Below are 23,138 nucleotides of genomic sequence, written 5' to 3'. Positions count from 1 at the left end.
TCCCCGTGTCCCCAGTGGTCTGTCCTTGCCCCCATATCCCCTGTGGCCTGTCCCTGTCCCTGTGTCCCCTGTGGTCCATCCCTGTCCCCGTGTCCCTGGTGGTCTGTCCCTGCCCCCATGTCCCCTGTAGTCCGTCCCTGCCCCCATGTCCCCTGTGGTCCATCCCTGTCCCTGTGTCCCCAGTGGTCCGTCCCTGCCCCCATGTCCCCTGTGGCTTGTCCCTGTCCCTGTGTCCCCGGTGGTCTGTCCCTGCCCCTATATCCTCTGTGGCTTGTCCCTGTCCCCGTGTCCCTGGTGGCCTGTCCCTGCCCCCATATCCCCTGTGGCCTGTCCCTGTCCCCGTGTCCCCTGTGGTCCATCCCTGTCCCCATGTCCCCAGTGGTCTGTCCCTGCACCCATGTCCCCTCTGGCTTGTCCCTGTCCCCATGTCCCCTGTGGTTTGTCCCTGTCCCCGTGTCCCCGGTGGTCTGTCCCTGCCCCTATATCCCCTGTGGCTTGTCCCTGTCTCTGTGTCCCCGGTGGCCTGTCCCTGCCCCCATATCCCCTGTGGCCTGTCCCTGTCCCCGTGTCCCCTGTGGTCCATCCCTGTCCCCATGTCCCCAGTGGTCTGTCCCTGCACCCATGTCCCCTCTGGCTTGTCCCTGTCCCCATGTCCCCTGTGGTCCATCTCTGTCCCTGTGTCCTCCGCAGTCTGTCCCTGCCTCCGTGTTCCTGGTAGTCCATCCCTGTCCCCATGTCCCCTGCACAACTGCTGTCGGCAGAGTTGGAAGATTTGGGTGCAAATCTCGCTTTACTTCTGGAGTCTCACTGTGTCCTTGTCTGTGAAATGGGATGATAGTGACCTTTTCCTCACCAAGGCTTGTTTTTCTTCAAAGATTGTGTGGCATAATGGGGCAAAAACGCCCGGCATGACGTGTAACACACTCGGTGTTACTCTGCTGTTTCCTCCTATGAAAACATTTGCTTTTTATTCAGTCCGGTCCGGCCACCAAAGGGATGTTCCTTGCCACGTTCCACGTTGTGCACATTCTGCACGAGTCCTTTTCTTTCCTTCCTTGTCTACTCTAGTTCTGGTATTATTTTTCTTCCTTTTTTTGAGGATGCCCACTCTTGCTTTCCTGTCGGCCCCGGTCCTGTATTTCTTTCAGGATGGGATTCAAACGACCCCTCTTCCATAATCATTCATGGGCCCTTAGCTTTTCCTCCTGCTCCAGACTATGGTGTCTCTGCTGTTGTCGGTCATCTGATTTGTGCGAGCTCTCTCTCTAACGAAAATGAATGTTCTTTGACGGCGAGGAAGATTTCCCCCGTGATGTTTGTGTTTTCTGCTCCCGGCAGCATGGGGCACGTGGTAGGTGGTTTGAATAGCGGTGACGGGTGTTGGCCAGCCGTGCTGCAGTGCAGGTGTCCGGGGGCCAGCAGGACCCGCGGCCCATGGTTCCTTTGCACCCGCCACCCCTGGGAGGCAAGTGCTTTAACAAAATGGCAACCCCGAGTCCTGGGACATTCTGTGCTTGCAAAGAACTGAAACCTTGAGGGTGAAAACCTCAAATGTGGGGGTGGGGAGGTGGGGGCGCGGTGGGGCTTCTTATCCTTTTGACAAAACTGGCTGTACCTAAAAATACTTGGTGTAAAAGTTTTCACTTACCCTGTTATTTGGTACCGAGCTGCCTCAGTGCAGACTTCTCTCCAGTCACCTGTCAGGTGTGGGGTTGAAAGCTGGGTCAATGCTGGTCCTTCCCTGGAGGCTGTGGGCCTGTTGCGTTTCCCCGGGTCGGGTGTTCAGATGGCCCTCGTGACCTCGTCCGCCGTCCCCTGTGACCCCGGGGCAGACAGGGTCCTACCTTCCAGCAGCTTGCCCTCCGATCAACCCTCCGAAGAACTGTGCCTGGAACAATGGGAGAAGAAACTGCTGTTTAATTAATTTTCACTTTAAATATGTTGGTTTTACTTGGAAAAATAACTTCAGAAAGAAATAAAAATGGGGCGCCTGGGTGGTTCAGCTGGTTGAGAGTCCGACTTCAGCTCAGATTGTGATCTCGCGGTTCCTGGGTTCAAGCTCCGCGTCGGGCTCTGTGCTGACAGCTCAGAGCCTGGAGCCGGCTTCAGATTCTGTCTCTCCCTCTCTCTCTGCCCCTCCCCTGCTCATGCTCTCGCCCTCTCAAGAATAAACATTTAAGAAACTAAAAGAAAAAGAAATAAAAATAAAATACAAAGGTCCACCATAATATTAAGAATGAATATTAGAATTAACTTTGCTTATAACAGACTAGTGCTGATTTTTCTCAGCCCAGATGGGCCTAGGGAAGCAGACCGCTGGCCCAAGATCCTGCCGGACAAAGAACTAATTACATAGGACTGAGTAAACTAATGTGGGAAATCTCATTTTTGTTATTTATTGTACGTTTTAGGAACCGTTATCAGACTTTGAAGTGGGTGAAAAAGAGAGAGCACTGAGAGCTCTTCCAGCGAAGTTGTCCTGAGTGTGGTCTTGCTGATTCTCTAGGACGATTCGGTTCTGTTTCATTATTTCACTGTCTCCGACCAACCAGGCAGCTTTACAGCTCAGCAGGGATGAACACTCACTTGCAGAACACTAGTAACCATGCAAGCTTTTCCTGTTCACAGTAACACAAACAATCTTTTTTTTTTTTTTTTCAACGTTTATTTATTTTTGGGAGAGAGAGAGACAGAGCATGAACGGGGGAGGGGCAGAGAGAGAGGGAGACACAGAATCGGAAACAGGCTCCAGGCTCTGAGCCATCAGCCCAGAGCCTGACGCGGGGCTCGAACTCACGGACCGCGAGATCGCGACCTGGCTGAAGTCGGACGCTTAACCGACTGCGCCACCCAGGCGCCCCACAAACAATCTTTTTTTAAACACTTACCTTTTGGGGCGCCTGGGTGGCGCAGTCAGTTAAGCGTCCGACTTCAGCCAGGTCAGGATCTCGCGGTCCGGGAGTTCGAGCCCTGCGTCAGGCTCTGGGCTGATGGCTCAGAGCCTGGAGCCTGCTTCCGATTCTGTGTCTCCCTCTCTCTCTGTCCCTCCCCCGTTCATGCTCTGTCTCTCTCTGTCCCAAAAATAAATAAAAAACGTTGAAAAAAAAATTAAAAAAAAAAAAAACAACACTTACCTTTTGAGAAAAATTTTTAATGCTTATTTTTGAGAGAGAGAGACAGGGAGTGAATAAGCAGGGGAGGGGCAGAGACAGAGGGAGACACAGAATCTGAAGCAGGCTGCAGGTTCTGAGCTGTCAGCACAGAGCCCGACGCGGGGCTTGAACCCATAGACCGCGAGATCATGACCTGAGCCGAAGTCGGACGCTTAACTGACTGAGCCACAAGGCACCCCAGTAACACAAACAATCCTGTCCACAGGAAGGCAGAGGCATATTGTACCACAGAGAAAAAACGCTAAGATGCAACATTCGTATTTTAGTGAGCTATAGGATATTAACCAGTTTTGCATTTATTAGCACAATCCCATCAGCACTAATTGCATATATACACACATTCTCCCAAATCTCCAAATTCTTTGACACATCTTCATTTTATGTCTGTTTGAGAGCCATGGTTTTTAACCTAATTTCAGGAAATCCTACTTTAGCAATATTGGCTCCACGGAGAAGGGCGAGGACGCTGTCCTGAGTCCTTGGGTCCCGGTGGCTGAACTGGCCACACCCTGTCTGGCTTCCAGCGAGAGTTCCGAGTGGCGACAGAGCTCTTAGCTTTGCTGACTCTCTTATTCTCTGGTTTTTTCCTCTCTCTCCCTCCCTCCTGGTCTTGTGTTTTGTTTTTCTTTCTGATTTGCCCCAGGTCAAGAATTTATTTTCAGTTGGTTGCACCGGTGACCGGAAATTCGGGTTATAGCATAACCATGTGGTGAACGAGACGGTGGAGGCGAATTCTCTGTTGGGTGAGCAACAACATAGACTCCGGTGGATGAGTCTTCTTCGGCTGTCCATTCATCAGCTTGTGAGCTCGAATCAGTTCAGAATGTTGTGCGCGCGGGGAAGGAGCAGAGCCCGAGATCTAAACCAGTGCGTTTTTGTGTCTCTGTGTTCCTTCTTGACCCCTGGCTGAAGTGTGAGAGGGAAGCCACAAGCCCTGCGTGTTCTGATTTGTGCGTGTTCGTGTCTGAACTAAAAGGGGCTGCACCTTCAGTTGTGCGAGTGGGAAGTTCTGCACAACTTCTGGAAGCTGTTAACACTGGAGGGCATTAAGGAGTCGGATTATAATGTCTTTTAAATTAAAGAGGCCCTGTTTGGATTTTTTTCTTTTTTGTAGCGGTAGATACGCCCTTATGTAATTGTCAGATTCCTGTAATTCACAGAAAATAAGAAAAGTGAAGTTTTAATGTGGTAAATGCACTAATTTGTAAAAAACCCTTTTTTAGCAGAGGCTGTTTACTCAGAAACATCTTAAGAATTTATGTTCACGTCATAACTGTAAGTCTTGGACCAATCAGAATGGCTTAATCATGTTGGTTTTAAGAAAAAAGCTGTTTTTTCTCTGATTTTTCACCGTTAAGTATAATATACTTTATGCATTTTTTAAATAAGACATTCGTTTGTTTTCTCACGAAAATACTAGTTAATTTGTACCTTCTCAGGGGGGCTCTCCTGCTTTCCAGACTCAAAATTGCAAACTATGCCCCCAGCCCACAGTCACAATCGACTGACCCCGCTCCTCAATTATTTTTCCCATCACCTTCTAACTACCGCATAGTTTAACCACTCGTTATGTCTACTGGGCACCTGTCTTCCTCGGGTCCGGGGGAGGCTCCCGAAGGATAGCGGTTTTCGTTTGGTTTGTGGACATAATCCTGCGTCACGTAGATACTCGACAAATGTTGATGCTGGATGGCGGCAGAGATGAGAAGTCACTGACAGGATGTATGGTCGGCCTGGCCAGCTCCTGACAAATCTCCTCTGTCCCTCCACTCTGGAACGGACCCTACGCACAGTACAGGCAGATCAGCAGACCCGAGAGATCCGCAGAGCCTGAGGCTGGGTTTCTGAGATGACGCTCAGGGACCCTGGGCTGACGAGGATGAGACACGAGAATAGTTGAGCCCAGACTCCCATCACGGAGCACCTGCCCCGAGGTGCCTCAATTGCTTCCCAGGTTCTAAACCCAGCAAGGAGCCCAAAACCCAGATGGGGGCCTTCCCCCTTCCCCTAGCCAGGGAAGCTGATAATCCCACGGAAATGCGAGCTCACAGAGGAAGCGAGTGACACATCTGAGGAGAGCAGGGTGTCCGAGAACAGTTCACACCCTGAAAACCTGTATCTGAGCCCACGGGGAGCGTTTACGCACATTTGACCACGTATGAAGTCAGATGGCGGCTTGTTTGGACAGTTTCTTTGAAACACGTACTTTCTAAAAGGGACACAGGGAAACTGGAAAATTTGAATAGCCTTAGATATATTAAAGAAATTGAATTTGTAATTGAAACCCTCCCACAAAGAAAACTCCAGGCCTTGGCGGCTTCACCAATAAATTCTAGTAAACATTGAAGAAAAAAAAAATACTTACCACAGACAAACTCTTTCGTGTAACAGTGGAGAAGATATACTTGCCAACTCATTTCGTGAGACGGCGTAAACCAAATATCAAAACCAAACAAACACAAGAGAAGAAAATCTGAGGTTGATATCTTTCACGTCCGCAGATGCAAGGATTTTAAACAAGTGTCAGCAAATCAAATCCCGCAGTATAGAAAGAGGATAACACGTCATGACTAAGGGGGGCTTATTCCAGAAATAGAGCAAGGTCAGTTGAAGATTTGAAAAATCACTTTACTTACGATAAAAAACAAAAACCAAAGAAACCTATTTCGCCATTTCAATATGTAGGCAGTCATTCAACAAAATTCCACACCTGCTCCTGATGATGGACGACAAGTCCTCAACCTGCTGTCAATGGGTGAAACTTCCATTCCTTAGTACGCACATAACCTACGTGCGTTTTAAGCTCTCGAAACAAATCTGAGCTGGCGGAAACTTACCCAGATATTTCTGTGACTAACTTGCGATTAACGAAGAAAGAAAAAGGAGGAGAGAGACAGAGAGATGGAGAGAGCTTGATAATGTGGCTGTAGCTCTTCTGAAAAGGTCAAAGTCCTGTCAGCAAAGCCTAACCACTAGAGTATTGTTTTGAAAACAACAGAATTGACCTTCCAGTTCCTTTGGAGGGAGGCAAATCCAAGCCATCTTTTCTCTTTCCTTCCCTTTTGCCACTTTTAATTTATTACGGTTCCTGTAGCGCGTTTGGTCCGTGCCACTCACTCGGCCGTTGGCATGGATTTTCCTCTCTGTGCGTGCTCACGGCCATTTCTAGTCTTACCTGTGTGACCACGAAGTCACAACTTGTCAGGGTTACTGTGGGTCTCAAAGCAGATTAGGTATGCAGAGATGCTTGAAAAACTATAGTGTTGAGTGTAATTCTGGCACCAGCCAAGGGGTGAAAGGGATTCGAGTCTGGGATTTGCCCTGGACCTCAGTGCACTGGCCCACTGGCGAGCCAGGCTGGCCCTTTCCATACACGCCCCCCTGGATGGCTGGACCAAAGTTCCGGGGAAAAATGGAATCAAACAGTGATTTCGGGACCGGGAAATGTGGTAAAGACACAGAGACTGTGGTTTTCAGGCAAACACGGGAGCATGTGGTGGAGACCTTGCCCGTCTCCTTCTGAGGCTTGGTGAGATTACACAGGTGTTTTCACTGTAAGAACAAGATGGATTAAAAAAAAAAATCTTGAACGTTCTTTTACTCTGTTCAGTTCAGGTTCTTAGGTGACCAACAGCTTTCTCCCGGGAGAGCAATCCTCAAGATTTTGTGTTTTCTTTTTGTGATTTGTGCTTGGATATTTGTACCAGGAAACATAAAAACGAAGAAAAAAGAAAACCCAAGCCTCTAGTTGAGAATTAAACCATGTTCCTGAAGAAGGGAGGGAGCGTGGCTTAGTAGACTGCGCACTGGATGTGATTAAAAAACACTTGAGACTATTTTCATCTGCCTTCCTACTCCTGTAGAAGGCACTTCTGTCCCAAGTTCCATGGTGGTCGGTGGTTGTGGGGGCTCCCACCTCCTTCTTGACTCGGGCGTCTACATCTGCCTACCCAGCTGGGCCTCGACCCTGGCACGTCCAGGGGGCAGACAAACCCGACTAATTTACTATCGCAGCTGCGGTTCAACCCCGGATCTTCCCGATTTCCCGCCGTTCTCTGGCTCACGTTGCCCCAAACCTGGACTCATTCTCTACCCTCCTCCTTTTCTTAATCCCAGCACACACACACGGTGGGAGCAATTCCCGTCGGCTTCTGCTGGAGAATTTCGCTGCATCAGACCAACCTTCGTGCCTTCACTGCCGCTTCCTTGGTTGGCGTGTCACCGTCTCTACCCTGGAAGAAACCCACCATCTGGTGTCCCCACCTCCCCTTGCTCTTACACACGTTGGCCACCCAGCAGCTACAGTGCTTCTCCAGAACATAACTGAGAACACCTTATGCACCTGCTCAGAACCTTGTTGTCTCGTCAGTGCCAAGCTGCCCTTCCTTGGTGGCCAGCAAGGCTCCCGCAGTTAGGGGATCCTTCCTTTCTGATCTCAGTCTTTCTCCTCATCTCTCCCTCCCTGCCTCCCTGATCTTCCCGCCTCAAGGCCTCTCACTTACTGCTTCCTTGGCCCTCCCTTTACTCACGTCTCTGCATCAACGGCCCCACCTCAGAAAGTCCTCTCCCCCAACATGCTTTCGTAAAACGGCACGGCACACGCATTAGCCTCTCCCCCACCTTACTGACCGTCTTCAAAGCATGTTCAGTGTCTTTCACTACGTCTGCAACTGTTTGTTCATTTGAGTGTGGGATGTCTCTCCCATCAGAATCTATGTGCCTCGGGCGCAAGAGTTTCACTGCAAAGCCGCTGAGCCTAGGTCATGTCAACGTACGGTCCGTGCTTCGTGAATATTTGTGCACGGACTCCATGAACACAGAGGGTGGGTGGGCGATGGCAGGGTAGCTGGGTCCCTCGAACAGGCCAAAGTGAGTATTTATGGGGATGACACAATAGTGTAGCGAAGAGATGAAATGTTTCAAAAGCAACTGCTGATAAAATTACCAACTTCCGGAAACTTCCAGCACATCATGGATGTAAGTCTGGAGTTTGGAGAAGGGGCACCCTGCAAGCACTGGGCACCCGGGGTTCTGGAGGCCGGGCCCTAGCAGGACTTCTGTTCCATCCTCTGCAGGGGCAGCTGTAAACATGTCTACGACCCAACCTCTAAAGCTCTCATTATTTTTCATTGCTTTACAGGCTGGCGTTTTCTGGCTACTCACGTAGACATGCTTTTTTCCTTTTCCTTCCCACTGCAGATGATCTAAAATGAATTTCTACGGCTCATTTCTCAACTCGTCTTTGCAAATGTTTTCTCATTGAGTCCGTCCCTCCTTGTCTCTTCTGGTGTCCCCTCACACTCTTGTCAGGACAGCAAGCTGCATTGTACAACGAAAGTTTGATTCTGTCCCCCGCCATTTAAAATGCTACACCGAATTAAAGGAAAGTATGATGGATTAAGGTTAATGGAGGAGACAGTCAGGACATGTGCCTTACAAGAATTCTCTTCTGGAACCCAGAGTCATTCACGAACTTCCTGCTACAGCATATTTACCAGCAGATCCCAGTTCTGCTCTTATTGGGATTACGGGAGCCCCGGTGGTGGGAGTGGGGCAGGGATTGGGGCATTTGGGGTACAACAGGATGTGCTTTAGTCTGGTCACGTTGTGCGCCCCTTGGGGGTGGTGGCACCAAGGACAGTTCCACAGATGGCACGATCAGAGGATATTCCTTCTCCCTTCTACTGGCGCCTACAGGGGACAAATACAGGAAACCTGTGGCTTTGACTTTCCTATGCTCCGTGACGGAGTCAAAACCTCCACGCCATTGACCAGCTTTATGCATTTCTTCTCAAACGGCGCTTCACTGGGTAATTTTAGCGATGAATATTCACAAAAAACCCTGCAGTATCATAGAAGGAAATGACTAGAAGCAGGATTAAGTAGAGTACACGTGGATAATTCATAAACGAGAGCACTTGAAGGTGATGGTTTAAAAATATGTCAAACAGAACCCCAAAAAAAAGAAACCGCATAGTTCGGCATCTACGTAAAAGGGGGGTCTGACGCGTTTCTGAATGGCCATCTGGAAAAGAACAGAGGACACGACGATCGAGCTGGGTCTCCATTTCTCTCCAGGCTACGTGGTCCTCACTGCGGGAAAGTCAGTGCAGAGCTGGTAGGGGAGCTCCCCACCGGGGTGGATCCACTTGTCCTTCAGCAGCCCCTCTGGTGCTTTCCAAGAGCTTCTGGGCCACCCGTCAAGTGACGATCACTGAGGTCAGCAGGACAATGCACACGGGTCGTCAGAAAGAAAACTGTTCTGCTTACTCCTTCCTTTCTCAGAGGAATGGTCGAGCCACACTGGGCTCAAAACTATTTCACAAAACATTGTCACGCTCGCTCTGGAGCCGAGTGACGAATACATGTTATACATTATTTCTGCACAAAGTCTTGTCTCAGGGGAGCCGATAAATATGCCGATGGAGTTTTGACACAAACACGGTTACTGTTTTTTGTGCTTGAGAGACACTGTTGTGTCTTTCCAAAATATGTCCAACTCTATCTAGGAGACAGAAGTTCTCTTACTCAACAAAGGAGTAATAATTTGTAAGATTTATTTCAGGGGGATGGGAGTTAAAAACAGTCAGCATATTACTCGCGTACTGATTTCATTTGCAGTTTGGAAAAGGAAAATCTCAGGTCACTGGTTATCAACCCTCAGGGTGCTGGAGAGCTGTCATATCCTCAGCTATCCCAGAGGAGGCAGACACGTTCTCTGAGATGTCTCACAACGACAATTATAGACCGTCTAAGAGCGTTGTGTATTGTGACTTGTATATTTAAGCCTCTAAGTATCTCTGGGAGGTAAGAACTCTCCCTATTCTGATATATAAAGGAAGAAATCGAGACTGAGATTAAGGAACCGACCAACATCGTACAGCTAAAAATAACAGATCTGGGGCTTTAAGCCCGTCAGACCTCAAAGCACAAGCTGTTTTGCTTCCAGTGAAGGGTCTATAATGCGCACACCCCTAGGCTAGCAGCGGGCGCCCGGGGGACATCTGGCTGGTCGTGCTCAGGTCCAGATGTCTTCAGGCCACAGCTTCATTGCCGTGGGCTCCGTGTCCGAGCTGGCCAGACCGCTCGGCCCGCAGAGATCGTCACACCACCTTGATCTCCTGGTTTATTGTCATTTTTGAAGATGACAGATTTATTGAGATGTAATTCACACACCATACAATTTATCCACTTAAGACGTACAATCCAATGGCTTGTAGTATATTCGCAGAGCTGTGCAACCCTCACCGTCATCACTTGGGCAACATTTCCATCGCCCCACAAAGAAAGCCCCCACCCCTTAGCCATCACCTTCCAGTGCCCCTCCACGATGCCTGGCAGGTGCACATCAGCCTTCTGCCTCTGGATTTTCTTATTTGAACATTTCACATAAACAGAATCCTAGAATATGTGGCCTCTTGTATCTGGTCTCTCAGTGCACCGTTTCCAAGCTCCATCTGTGCTGTTGCACGCGGTGGCTCTTTTTTTTTTTTTTTTTATTGCCCAATAATATTCCATTGTATGGATTTACCACAATAAACAAACTCCATTCGTCATTTTACGAGCACATTTGCACTTTCTGGCTATTCTGAATAACGCTGCCATGAAGGTTTTTGGGCACGTTTTGTGCACATTTTTGTGTGGACGTGTCTTCCTGGCTCGCAGGCAGACATTGGAAAGTGGTGGGACGGTTACATGGAAACTCTGGTTTTAGCCTCTCGAGGACCCGCCAGACCGCTTTTCCTCATTGCTCATTGCAATTAAGTAGTTCTCCTCAGCTAGCTGCTTCTGCAAAAGTGACTTTCTTCTGGAAAGCACGCATACTCGAATGTGCCTTCAACCGTCAAAGATTCGACATCTGGTTGGCCATCAATAGCCACTTTCAGTAACAGAAGCCAAGGGGAGGGTTGAGTCAACCCTCCAGTGAGGGCCCTGCCCTTCTTTTTTTCCTTAAGTTTATTTATTTTGAGAGAGTGAGTGAGAACAAGGTGGGGAGGGGCAGAGAGAGAGAGAGAGAGAGAGAGAGAGAGAATCCCAAGAAGGCTCCACACTGTTAGCGCAGAGCCCGACTTGGGGCTCGAACTCATGAACTGTGAGATCATGACCTGAGACGAAACCGAGAGTCAGATGCTCAACCTACTGAGCCACCCAGGCACCCAGCCCTGTCCCTTCTCAACACTAGGAAGGAATTCAGTAAAGGACACAACAGTAACGGCTGACAGGGTGACACTGGCCATCCCGGGCAGCCTGGGAAGTCTACTAAATGTATTTATCATCTAACGTTAGGATCACTTCATCTTTCGACTCCTTACATTCTAGAGGGTCAGATTAAAAAAAAAATCACAAGAATGACAAACCACTGTGGTTTTTTCTGTACTGATGAGCAGGTAAGAAAGAGAAAAGGTTTAATTTGAAGTAAGAAAAACTAAACAGACCAACTCCCCTACATGGAAAACTACTCTGAAGAGACTCACATGCGTGGTTAGAGACAGTGTCACTGTAGGTGTTTTATTGTCAGGAGGCAGGAAATGGACTGAATATCTGCCATTTCTCCTGTGTCTGCATATGAACTATCTCCAGTTTTGAGTTTTCTCTAGGTTCGTGGAGTCTGTTGCCAAAGAATGTGTCATAGAAGCTAGTAGATACTGACTGAGGAGAGAAATGAGCGACGGTTCTCATACAGCATTTTTATTGGCTGTTGTTAAAAGTTTTCCTGTTGCAAAGTTTCCCTCTCTTGCCTAGTCCGAAATTTCATTTGAGTGGGCTTGCCCACTGTGACCTGCTTCAAAGATAGTGAGCACAGTTAAACAAACAAACGAGAAATAAAACTTATATGGTATTTTGTTTGTGAGATGTTCAAAGCACAGAGGGACAAATTTATACTCGTCACAACACATGTAAAGGCAGCAAAAGCCACTACTGTGAAGAGTAGTTAAAATTTGCACGGCAATGACATGTCCTTTTAAAAGAATTATAATACATGTCAGGGAATCCACAAATAGACTTCTTCTCGGAAATAAAAACCCAAATTTCTCAATTTGCTTCAGTATGTTGGGTAAGAAACAACAACAGTGGGTGTCTCACAGAGGAGAGCATTGTGTTGATTCCGATTTTATGTGAAGTTGACCATCTATAGAAATCTCCCATTTTGATTAAAATTATGAATTCACAACCGTGAAGAAATGTAGAAGCGTAATTATTTTTGATGAACTGGAAATTGCCCTTAGGATTGAAGGCCACGGGAAGAACCCCCATCCTACATTCTGCCTTGGTCCTTATGTCCAGGGACCAGCTGCTTGCGCTCGCGTTCGTTCCCTAGAAAACACGAGACCTTCCTGTCTAGCAGCCAATCCAGGAGCTAGATTTCAGCACACTGACCACATCTTCCTTCTCTGTGTCATACTTGTACGCTTTGGGTCCTGAAAAGAAGTAAATGTAGCCTAGAAGAGACAAAGTTGAAAATGTGGTTACTGAAGATGACCTAGAAATCCATAAATGGAGGATTTGGAGGTCGTCCTGGAGGCGAACTGGGGATTTGTCAGCTGGAGCACAGGACCTCTGACTTGTCGCTCATCCCTCACCTTCCGCTGGGGTATACCCTCCAGGAAATCCCCTCCCCCGTCTCTCCCTAGCGAACCACTGGCCATTCTGTAAACCTCAGCTGAAGTCCCACCCTGAAGTCTCCAACTGGGAATGTTGGTTCTCATCTTTTCTTTCTTAGATCACCTGCTGCAGTTGTTGTGAAGATGGCCACACAACTCAGTACGAAATTACAGACTGTCTTGTTTTCTAGTAATCTTATCTATGTTGGATGGAGGGGCATTTCCGACTGTTGTTAGCCTCTCCCCAAGAGCAGAGAATGTATCAGGAAGGGTCTCTGAATTTCTGAACAGAGTCCAGCTCTGTGCTATATGCTCAAGAAGAATGTGTAGACTGGTCCACCAGATCCAATCGCATTTATTCCACTTGGTTCAGTTCAATTCAACTTTCCTGGCTACACGATAGATTTCAGGAGTTGAGTGATGGGAAAGGGAAAGGCCCTGGGAGGGCCAAGACTATGCACATTTTCAAGATGAAAAGGGCAGTTTTTACTGGATGGGCTTTAAGATGTACCCGACTGATGGACTGAAGCTGTACTTTTAAACCTTTCTATTTGCAAACAGAGATTCTGGGTGGCACACATTTTATACTCTTTCTAGCGACGTGGTTCGCTAAATTTATAAGGGACTTAGGACTGACATTAAGAACAAGAACTCCCATTTGGAAACCTGTTTTCTGTCATGTGAACGCACAGCCCAGATTTCTTGCCACAGTTTCCACAAAGAAAGTTTTTGGTGGAAACACTCACCATTTAATTCCACAGCAGCATCTATCTGGCCATTAACTCCTGAAAATTCCTCTTCAGTATTCTTTGGGTAGTCTTTTTCCATTTTGCCTTTTCGTTCGTCATAGCTGGAAGAAGTGTTATTTCATGAATGATGTTAATAAGAGGTTCTTATCCATTGCAGGTGACACGGTGCTACTCCGGCATATTTAGCCAGGGCTGATTTGTGGCTTTACATGCACATGTGTGTGTCTGTTCCTCTCTGTGTCACACATATGTGCACACACACGCATGCACACACACACTCTATCGCTTCTCTTCCAAGTTCCTGGGATTCTAGGACCACTAATTTGGCAATCATTTGCTCCAAACAGTCTAAACAGATATATTCTTAGAATTATTCTTGGAATTATTAATTAATCATTAATTCTTAGAGTTATTCTATGCGTTATAGCAACATGTTCCTATAATTAAAAAAAAGACACGCTGCCTCTTGAAAGAAACTCTACATATATTTTTGGTGCTTTATTAACTGTTTCAATGATCCCCCGCCCCCCTCCACGCATGAATCTGTGGGCTTAGATTCTCGTCCAAGAATCAGTTGAAAGCCCTTCATGGGGACTTTTTAGTCATGGGCTTCTTGCTTCGCAGCCATGGAGGAAGGATCAAACAAACAATGCAGAGTGAATAAACACAGATGTGAACAGTCAATAGATAGAGATCAGAAACAAGAAAATCTCGGATAACTGAGGCTCTGCTTTTAAATCAGTTGAACTGAATTAAATCGCTTTTGTTTCCTGGAAAGATTATACGACTGACCGAATAGTAGATTAACTTTCTTTTTCTGGATCAGCAACCACCACGCAGTGATAACTCAGAAGACTGTTTAATACATCTCTTTGTGATCTGCGTTGCCCCTTGTGAAAGAGACTGACTCGTATGAATCAGCGTGACTCGTACGGTTCGGCACGTAGGCAGTTAGGCAGACTTGGTCTCAAGTGTGAGAAAGTTCCTTCTTCGTCGGCACGGAGCCCCCCGTGGGCACATTCCCAGAGTGGACACCACCCGCCCCCTCCCGCCCCTGCCCCGAGAGGTCAGCCGGTTCCTGCTGGTGCCTGGAGTGTGGGGCAGTTTTCTGCCGCCACAGACGACAGCCACCTGCCCAGTGCGCCCGGCGGGTGGCTCTGAGTGCAGGCTGTGGGCTGGGGACAGACCTGTCTGGACACTGGGAGGGACCCCACACCAGGAAAGAAGTAGTCGGGCCAAAGTGACAAGTGGGTTGAGCTGCTTGGTGGAGTGGTGTGGACGGGAGTGGATGCCGAGTGTCCCCAACTCCCTTTTCGGGAGTCACTGCACACAGATAAAAGTGGGAAGCATTTACTGTGTCACCAGAAGTGTCGATACCGTGTGTGGGGACGGGGCACCTGGGTGTTGGGAGTGACTGCAATGTCTCAGGAGAGCAGTCAGGGCAAAGCTAGAGGAAAAAATAGGAACGGCCTAGGCACATTGGCTCCTACATTTCTTTTGTTCACTCCCTTCCAGGCTGTGAAAAATCTGCAGTCGTTCATTCAAAGTCCTTTGCTTATTAATCTTTGTTCACTAGGCTGTGTCTTCTTGCTTCCCTGACACGGTTTTATGGAGGAAATGGAAGCTTTGAGGAAGAGAGATCTAAAGCCTAGAATACTTGGGGAGTAAGTGCAGAGGGAAGGGCGAGGGGAGGGTCTGCAGGCAGAGAGGGAGGTGGTGGGAGGGTGGTGCACCTGCCTTCCTCAAATTCTTTGTCTGAAGCCAGCCCCGTGCTCAGGGAGTGGTGGAAGGACTTTCGTGTCTGTATTCTCTTTCGCCTGCTCGGAATGGAGCCCTCGAGGCTGCACTTTGTACACCAGGCTGTGCCTCAGCTTTGTGCATGTTAACCAAACATTTAGGAGGGACCTTGAAAACATAATCGCCATTTATACTGTTTTGCGGCAAAATGTGTTCTCCATCCGAACGAGTGACTGATGAAAGAACGCCTGCAGGGAAACCACTTGCAAGTGGGGGTCTGCCTGTTACAGGCATTGCATGCTTCTTATTACAGTGGGTGGGTGGTATATTACAGTCAATGGGTGTTACATTACAGTGGATGGGTGTTATATTAAAGTGGATGGGTGTTATGTTACAGTGGGTGGGTGTTATATCACAGTGGATGGGGAGGGCTGGGAAAAGGACAGAGCAAATACCTGTTGTTCTTGAGAACAGAAAAACAGTTTAAAGGCAGGAATACCTTTTAAAGAGAGAATACTGATTATCAACCCAATAGGAAGATATGGAGGAAAGATCTTTCTCTTTTATCTGTCTGCTTATTCACAAAGAGGGGTGGCAGTAATACCTAAGATCTTATACATAACTCTTCAGAGGATAAAAGAGGTAATAACATACATAGAAGTGTTTCGGGAGAAACAGGAAGAGCATTACCATCAAACCACCGAAAAGAATTACCACTTATTTTCATGATCATTTCAGAAAGAAAAGAGACCTTAACACCAAAAAGGCAGAAAGGACATAATCTCAGCATAAAAGACGGTTCTTGCCAACAATGTGTCTTTATACTGACCTGGACTGTACCCCTACATTTATAAAGTTGTCCTGTTCCTATTTTGCTGTGGATTGGTGCAAAGTCTGTGATAATCTAGTCCTTGGCTTGTGGGCAGATTTTGAGGGTTTCTGCTACAGAGCAAAAAGCATACTGTGTACCATCAGATGGCTCTGGGTGTGAGCTGATTCTGTCACCTCCCGGCTCTAAGATCAGGGGAAAGAGCTCTGAGCTCTGGTTTTCTTATTTGGAAAAGAGTGGTCATGAGGATGAGAGACAATTTACACACACACACACACACACACACACACACACACACACACACACGTTCCTGGCATATGGAGACACCAAGAACCATTAACGGACCTGCTAGCATGGGGTTGAGTAAACTTGGTGACTTGACCTGGGCCCTTAAGTCATCCAGGAGCTTAATCTTTACCTAATCTTCAAGCACACTTCATCCGGGTAACATTTTGCAGTAGAGGCAAGGGTGAGAAGAGGTGGAGAAAGGAGGACTACAGAATGTGGAGGTAGTCCAGAGAACGCAGCGGAGATGCGATTACGATTCAGAAGGTCTACTGTTACGTTTCGGATTCTGCTGAGGATAAAAGGAAGTTGTAAGACAGGATGAGAGCCACGGGTGTGCGTAGTTTGACGACGGAACATGAATGGGGAAAAGGTCACGAAGAATGACTGTGCGGAGGATGACGAGGACCTCTGGGTTTGGACTCACAGGGCACGAAATCCAGCCTCAGATGGACCACTTTCTAGCGAGGTGGCCTGGAACTAATGATGTAAGCTCTCTGAGAGGCAATGTTTTAGCTGTCAAGTGGAGAGAGGAGCACCTACTTCTCAAGTTGTTGAGAAGACAGAGGGAAAATGAAAGAATATGAGGAAATACTCACCATGATTCCTAACACATAAGCCATCCAAAAACTAGCTGAATGAGAATGTTCAGGAAAGAAATGCATTTTTATTGTGCATCTGTCATGTACCAAGCACCTGCTAAAATCACTGCCCGCAATGTCTTATCTTGTTTGTAAAACCTGAATACCAACTAAAAATGATTGACCCGTAACCATGTTTATTTCCTCTATGAGCTTCTGTTTCATCATTTAATATTGGTTAATGGAAATAGATATTAAAGAAATCACGACTGGCAGTTAAACTTTACTGGCGATATCATAGCGCTATAAATGTGAGGTGTTTTTTTTCAGATATGTTATCTTACTCTCCACCTTGGTAATCTAAGGGCTTGGGGGACTATTTTGGTAAAGTGCCAGCATGTGGTTTAACTTAATGCTTTGAATTTAGATCGGGTAGGAATTCTGGTGTGTCGATTATGATGATTTCTAGCATGTGCCAGTAGCAAAAACTGACCCCATTTTGCCTGCTTTGAAGCACTGAAAGAGAGCTGTGTCTGCTTAAGGAAAATGTGAGAAAGGAGGGCAAAATGGGTAATTTCGTGGTAAGGTATCTAAGTTCCATGTTTTTCAGGAAGTTTCTTCAAGGAGACCTTTCTAGTGAGATGAAAACCTGGAATCCCCTTTGAAGTTCATAATCTACTTCAAGCTAGGAATTAATGGCCTTTCGGGGAGGAAGGGCCTTGTGCAGAGTGTAGACCACTCTCTACAAGTGGTCTAGGAGGAGAGTGGTCAGGAGTGGGAAGAAGGGAGAAGACCATCCCACATCGGGGTTAGGAACCCTGCCTTTGAGGGAAAGGGCTGTGGGAAGATTTTGGAACAAAGACTCTGTAACAATGTGGAAAAATATTGATGGCCTCCATTTCCACCTGATTGTATGATGACATTTAAATTGGCATGGCCAGCCTGAATCCTCTGAGTTCAAAACCTGTATAGAGAACTGTCTTCTGGACATTTCTATTCTTGGGTTTCACCAAGATGCCAAACGCTGCATGTACGAAATGGAACTCCTGTTTATTCCTTTATTTCTGCTGTACTTAATTGTATTCTTTCCCCCACTGAATGGCCTTAGCATCTTTGCCAGAAATCAGCTGACCATATGGGTGTATTTCTGGACTGTCGATTTTATTCCATTGATCTCTACGTCTACCCTCATGTTCCTATCTCACTGTCTTGATTACTCTTGCTTTGTAGTTAAGTTTTGAAATTGGGAAGGCTGAGTCCTCCACTGTGTTCTTCTTTTTCAAGATATTTTGGTTTTCCTGGGTCCTGTGAGTTTCCATATGAATTTTAAGATCAGCTTGTCCATTTCTACAAAGGAATCCAGTGGTATTCTGATAGGGATCATGCGGAGTCCTGTAGATCAATTTGGGGAGTATTGTCACTTAAAAAATATTAAGGCATCCAGTCCATGAACATGAGATATCTTTCCATTAAGGTCTTGTTTACTTTCTCTCAACAGTGTTTTGTAATTTTCAGGTTGTAAGTTTTCCACTTCTATTAAATTGATTTCTAGATATTATTTTTCTTTTTGGTGTTATTTAACTGGAATTGTTTTTTTTAACCTTCATTTTTGGATTATTTGTTGAAGTGTATAGAAATACAATTGATTTTTGCAAAATGAACTCACATTCTGCAAATATGCTGAACTTACTTATCAGTTCTACTGGGTTTTTTTTTTTTTTTTTGAGAATTCCTTAGGCTTTTCTATATAAAAGGTCATGAGATCTAAACAGTTTTACTTTTTTTCCAATCTGAATGCCTTTTATTCTATTCATTCTTGCTTAATTGCCTTGCCTAGAGCCTCCATTACAGTGATGAATAGAAGTGGTGATAGTGAAAATTTTTGTCTTGTTCCTCATTTTAGGGGGAAAGCATCAAGGCTTTCACCATTGAGTATGAGGCCAGCTGTGGGTTTTCATAGATGCCTTTTCCCAGACTGAGAAAGTGTCCTTCTGTTCCTAGTTTGTTTAGTAGTTTTTATTTTGCAACAGTGTGGGATTTTGTCAAATGCTTTTTCTGCATTTGAGATGATCACATGGCTTTTGTTTCTTAACCTATCACTATGGTGTATTACGTTAATTGATTTTCAGAAGTATTTTTGAGTGATTTTTGCATCCATATTCACAAAAGCTATTGCTCTGAAGTTTTATTTTCTTCTGATGCCTTGGTCTGGTTTTGGTATCAGGGTAATACTGCCCTCATATAATGAGTTGGGAAATGGCCCCTCCTCTTCTATTTTTTACAGGAATTTGTGAAAAACTGGCATTCATTCCTCTTTAAATGTTTTGGTAGAATTCATTACTGAAGCATGTAGTCCTGGGTTTTTCTTCATGGATCATTTTTTGGTTATGAATGAAATGCCTTCACTTGTTATAGGTTGGTTCAGGCTATTTCTTCTTGAATCAGCTTCACTCTTTTATTTATTTCTAGGAATTTGTCCATTTCCGGTCTTTTATCATATTTATTGGCATACAGTTACTCATAGCCCTCCTTTATAATCCATTTAATTTCCGTAAGGTTGGTAGTAGTGTTCCCGTTTTCATTTCTGATTTTAGTAATTTGAGTCTTCTCTTTTTATTTTTTTAAAGTTTATTTATTTTGAGACAGAGAATGAGTGTGTGCAAGTGGGGAGGGGCAGAGAGAGAGGGAGAGAGAAAGAGAATCCCAAGCAGGCTGTCAGCATAGAGCGTGATGTGGGGCTTGTTCCCACGAGCCTTGAGGTCATGACCTGAGCCAAAATCAAGAGCTGGATGCTCAACTGACTGAGCCACCCAGGCACCCTGAATCTTCTCTTTTTAATTAGGGCAACTCGTGAGAAACGTATCTATTTTGTTGATCTTTTCAAAGAACCAAATTTAGTTTTGTTGATTTTTCTCAAATTGCTTATGTATTCTCTACTTCATTTATTTCCACCATAATCTTCATTATTTACTTCTTTCTGCTGGCTTTAGGTTTCATTTGCACCTTTTACCCAGGGTCTTAGGTGGAAGTTTAGGTTATGGACTTGAGGTCTTTTTTTAAAGGGCACTTAGAGCTGTGCATTTCCCTTTGGGTACTGCTGTCACTGAATCCATACGTTCTCAAATGCAGTGTTTTTGTTTTCATTCTTCTTTTAAGTATTTTCTAATTTCTCTTGTGATTTCCTCTTTGACACACCGGTTGTTCATTTTCACATAGTTGTAAATTATCCAGTTTTCCTTCTGATATCGATTTCTAGCTTAGTTTCATTATGATCAGAAAAGATCTTTGGTATGATTCAGTTGAGACGTGTGTGGCGTCCTAACACGTCACCTTATCCTGGGCAATAAGCACTTGAAAAGAACGTGATTTAGTTTTTGTGTCAAGTGTTTGCTAGATCACCATTAGGGCTCGTTGGTTTGTGGCGCTGTTCACAGTTTCTGTGCCTTACACATCTTGTTGTGTGTTTGCTCCGTTCATTACTGAAGTGAAGTAATGAAGCCTTCAATTATAATTATTCAGTTGTTTCCTCCCTTCATTTTTGTCAAGTCTTTTTTTTGGGGGGGGTTCCTGAATTTTGGGGGTCTGTTGTTGGGTTGTTTTATCTTCTTGGTTGATTGACCCTTTTGATCAACCCTTGTTTTGATCAACAACCCTTGGTTGATCACTAAAAAATGTCCCTCTGAATCCCTAGTAATGCTTTTTATTTTAAAGTCTGTTTTGCCTGATATTAGCATAGTCATTCTGGCTTTGTTATGACTGCTGCTTGTATGATAGATATTTTCCCCGTCCTTTTACTTTTAGTCCATTTGTATCTTTTTTTTTTTTTAAATTTTTTTTTTTTTTTTTTTTCAACAATTATTTATTTTTGGGACAGAGAGAGACAGAGCATGAACGGGGGAGGGGCAGAGAGAGAGAGGGAGACACAGAATCAGAAACAGGCTCCAGGCTCCGAGCCATCAGCCCAGAGCCCGACGCGGGGCTCGAACTCACGGACCGCGAGATCGTGACCTGGCTGAAGTCGGACGCTTAACCGACTGCGCCACCCAGGCGCCCCCATTTGTATCTTTGAATATGAAGGTGTGTCTCCTTCAGCATAGAGCTGGGTCTTGTTTTTTTCTTTTTTTTTTTTTTCCATCCAGTCTAATAACCTCTGTCATTTGATTACACCGTTTAATCCATTCACATTTAATATTGTTGATGTAATTGGATCTGACTCCCCCACTTTGCTTTGTACACGTCTCATGTCTTTCTGGTTCCCTTTTTCCTCCTTAATGCTTTCTTTTGCATTAGTGAAGATTTTCCAGTGTACCGTTTTAATTCCTTCCATGACTTTTTCGCTACATTTAAAAAAGTTATTTCCTTAGTGGTTGCCGTAGACCATATCATATATACCTTACTTTACCACAAACCGTTGGATTTATACTAACTTAATTTCACTGAGATTCAGAAACATTATTCGTATAAAATTCATTCTTTGGTCTTCCTTTTGGTGGTGGTATTGTTATACTTATTACATCTGTGTATGTTATGAACCCCCAAAATACGTTGTTCTAATTACTATTTTAGCTAATTTAATGTCTTCTTGAGAAGCTGAGAGGAGAGAAAGTATATGTTTACAGTTTTTGATATATTAACCTTTTTTTATCATTTCTCCTTTCTTTTGTTGTTCTTGTGAACCTGCATTACAGATTTGATATCATTTCCCCAGCTTAATACAATTTTCCTTACACCCACTTCTTTGATGCTGTTGTTGATAAATGTATCATGTTTCTGAATATTATAGGCCCAACGATACAATTTTATACATATAAATAATAAACATATATACGTGCAGTTTTAAACAGTTAATTTTAAAACTGGGGGTGCCTGGGTGGTGGCTCAGTTGGTTAAGAGTCTGACTTTGGCTCCAGTCATGATCTTTGGCTCACGGTTCATGAGTTCGAGCCCCGCGTCGGGCTCTGTGCTGACAGCTCAGAGCCTGGAGCCCGCTTCAGATTCTCTGTCTCCCTCTCTCTCTGCCCCTCCCCTGCTCACTCTCTATCTCTCCCTCTCTCTCTCAAAAATAAATAAACGTTAAAAAATATAAAATCAGTTAAGAGAAGGAAAGGGAGGAAATATACCTTTATTCTATCATAATTACATAATTACGTTTACTGGTGCTCTTTGTTGTTTCAATGTGGATTCAAAGTGCTGTCCAGCGTCACTTGCCTTCAGCCTGAAGAACTTGCTCTAGTATTTCTCGTAAGGCAGATATGCTAGCAACACATTCTCTCAGTTTTGTTTATCTGGGAATGTCGTATTTGGTCTCCATTTTTGAGATAGTTTAGCCAAGTGCAGGATTCTTGGATGAGAGTTTTTTTCTTTGAGCACTTTGAAGACGTTTCCCAGCACGTCCTGGCCTGCCTGGTTTAGCCAACCTGCCATCTTGTCTGCTCTGCTCCAGTCACACTGCTGCCAGAGTGAGATTTTTACCACATGAATCTTACTGGGTGACTCCCTTATTCAGGACACTGAAAGATATCCTTCTTTTTTTAACTTCACACTGGTCTCTCTGGAAAGGTGCAGGCCCCCTGTCATCTATCCCTCCTTCTCCTTGGGCCCCGTCTCTCATTCTAACTGCATTGTGACCCTTGGAGCTGCCCGCAGTTGTCCCCAGACGCACAGGCTGTTTTGCGTTATCAGTGCCTCTGCTTTGTCTGGAAGCCACGCACCCCCCGCCCCGCCTCCCTCCTGGGAAACTCCTACTTTCTTCTCAAGATGTTCCTTCTTCGACACCTTAACTTCCTCTAAGAGTTCCTTCTTCGACACCTTAACTAGAGCTGGCCATTTCCTATTTGTTTTGCCCCAGTGATCCCCATCCGGTCTTCTACGGGGGCACCTGTGACACTTGGATTGCTCTTAAATCTTTATCCATACATGTGCTCTCAACTGTGCGCCTTGCTGAGGGCCTGGGCGGCGCCCCATACGAGCTCAGGATTTATTATGGGACGGTCATTTCATATCCTTCTCACTCACACCCACCGCCCTGTGAAGCAGATACTATTTTTGCCTCCCTTTGGACGGTGATGAAACCAAAACAGAAAGGCCATCCCTGTTGCCCAAACACTGCTGAGATGAACACTCTCTTAGTCCTGCCTGCACTCTCAGTCCACAAACTCTGAGCTCTCTCTTGAGTGTCAGGG

The 23,138-nt window shown here is 45.6% G+C and overlaps 1 protein-coding gene across 1 annotated transcript in view; it reads right to left on the bottom strand.

Moving 5' to 3' along the window:
- Positions 1-12,512: 12,512 nt before the first annotated feature.
- The window catches only part of MMP20 (matrix metallopeptidase 20), a 51,325-nt gene continuing 40,699 nt past the window's right edge, over positions 12,513-23,138 (bottom strand). Inside the window, exons 9-10 of the mRNA XM_025928453.2 lie at positions 13,522-13,625; positions 12,513-12,613 (exon numbers count right to left, since the gene is read on the bottom strand). Of these exons, the coding sequence (XP_025784238.1) occupies positions 12,513-12,613; positions 13,522-13,625 (205 nt within the window). The remainder of the gene's footprint in view (positions 12,614-13,521; positions 13,626-23,138) is intronic.

The sequence above is a fragment of the Puma concolor genome, chromosome D1 (genome assembly GCF_028749965.1).
Source record: "Puma concolor isolate L17-30 chromosome D1, mPumCon1.1.hap2, whole genome shotgun sequence".
Lineage (NCBI taxonomy): Eukaryota > Metazoa > Chordata > Mammalia > Carnivora > Felidae > Puma > Puma concolor.
This window is presented reverse-complemented; position numbering and strand designations above follow the sequence as displayed.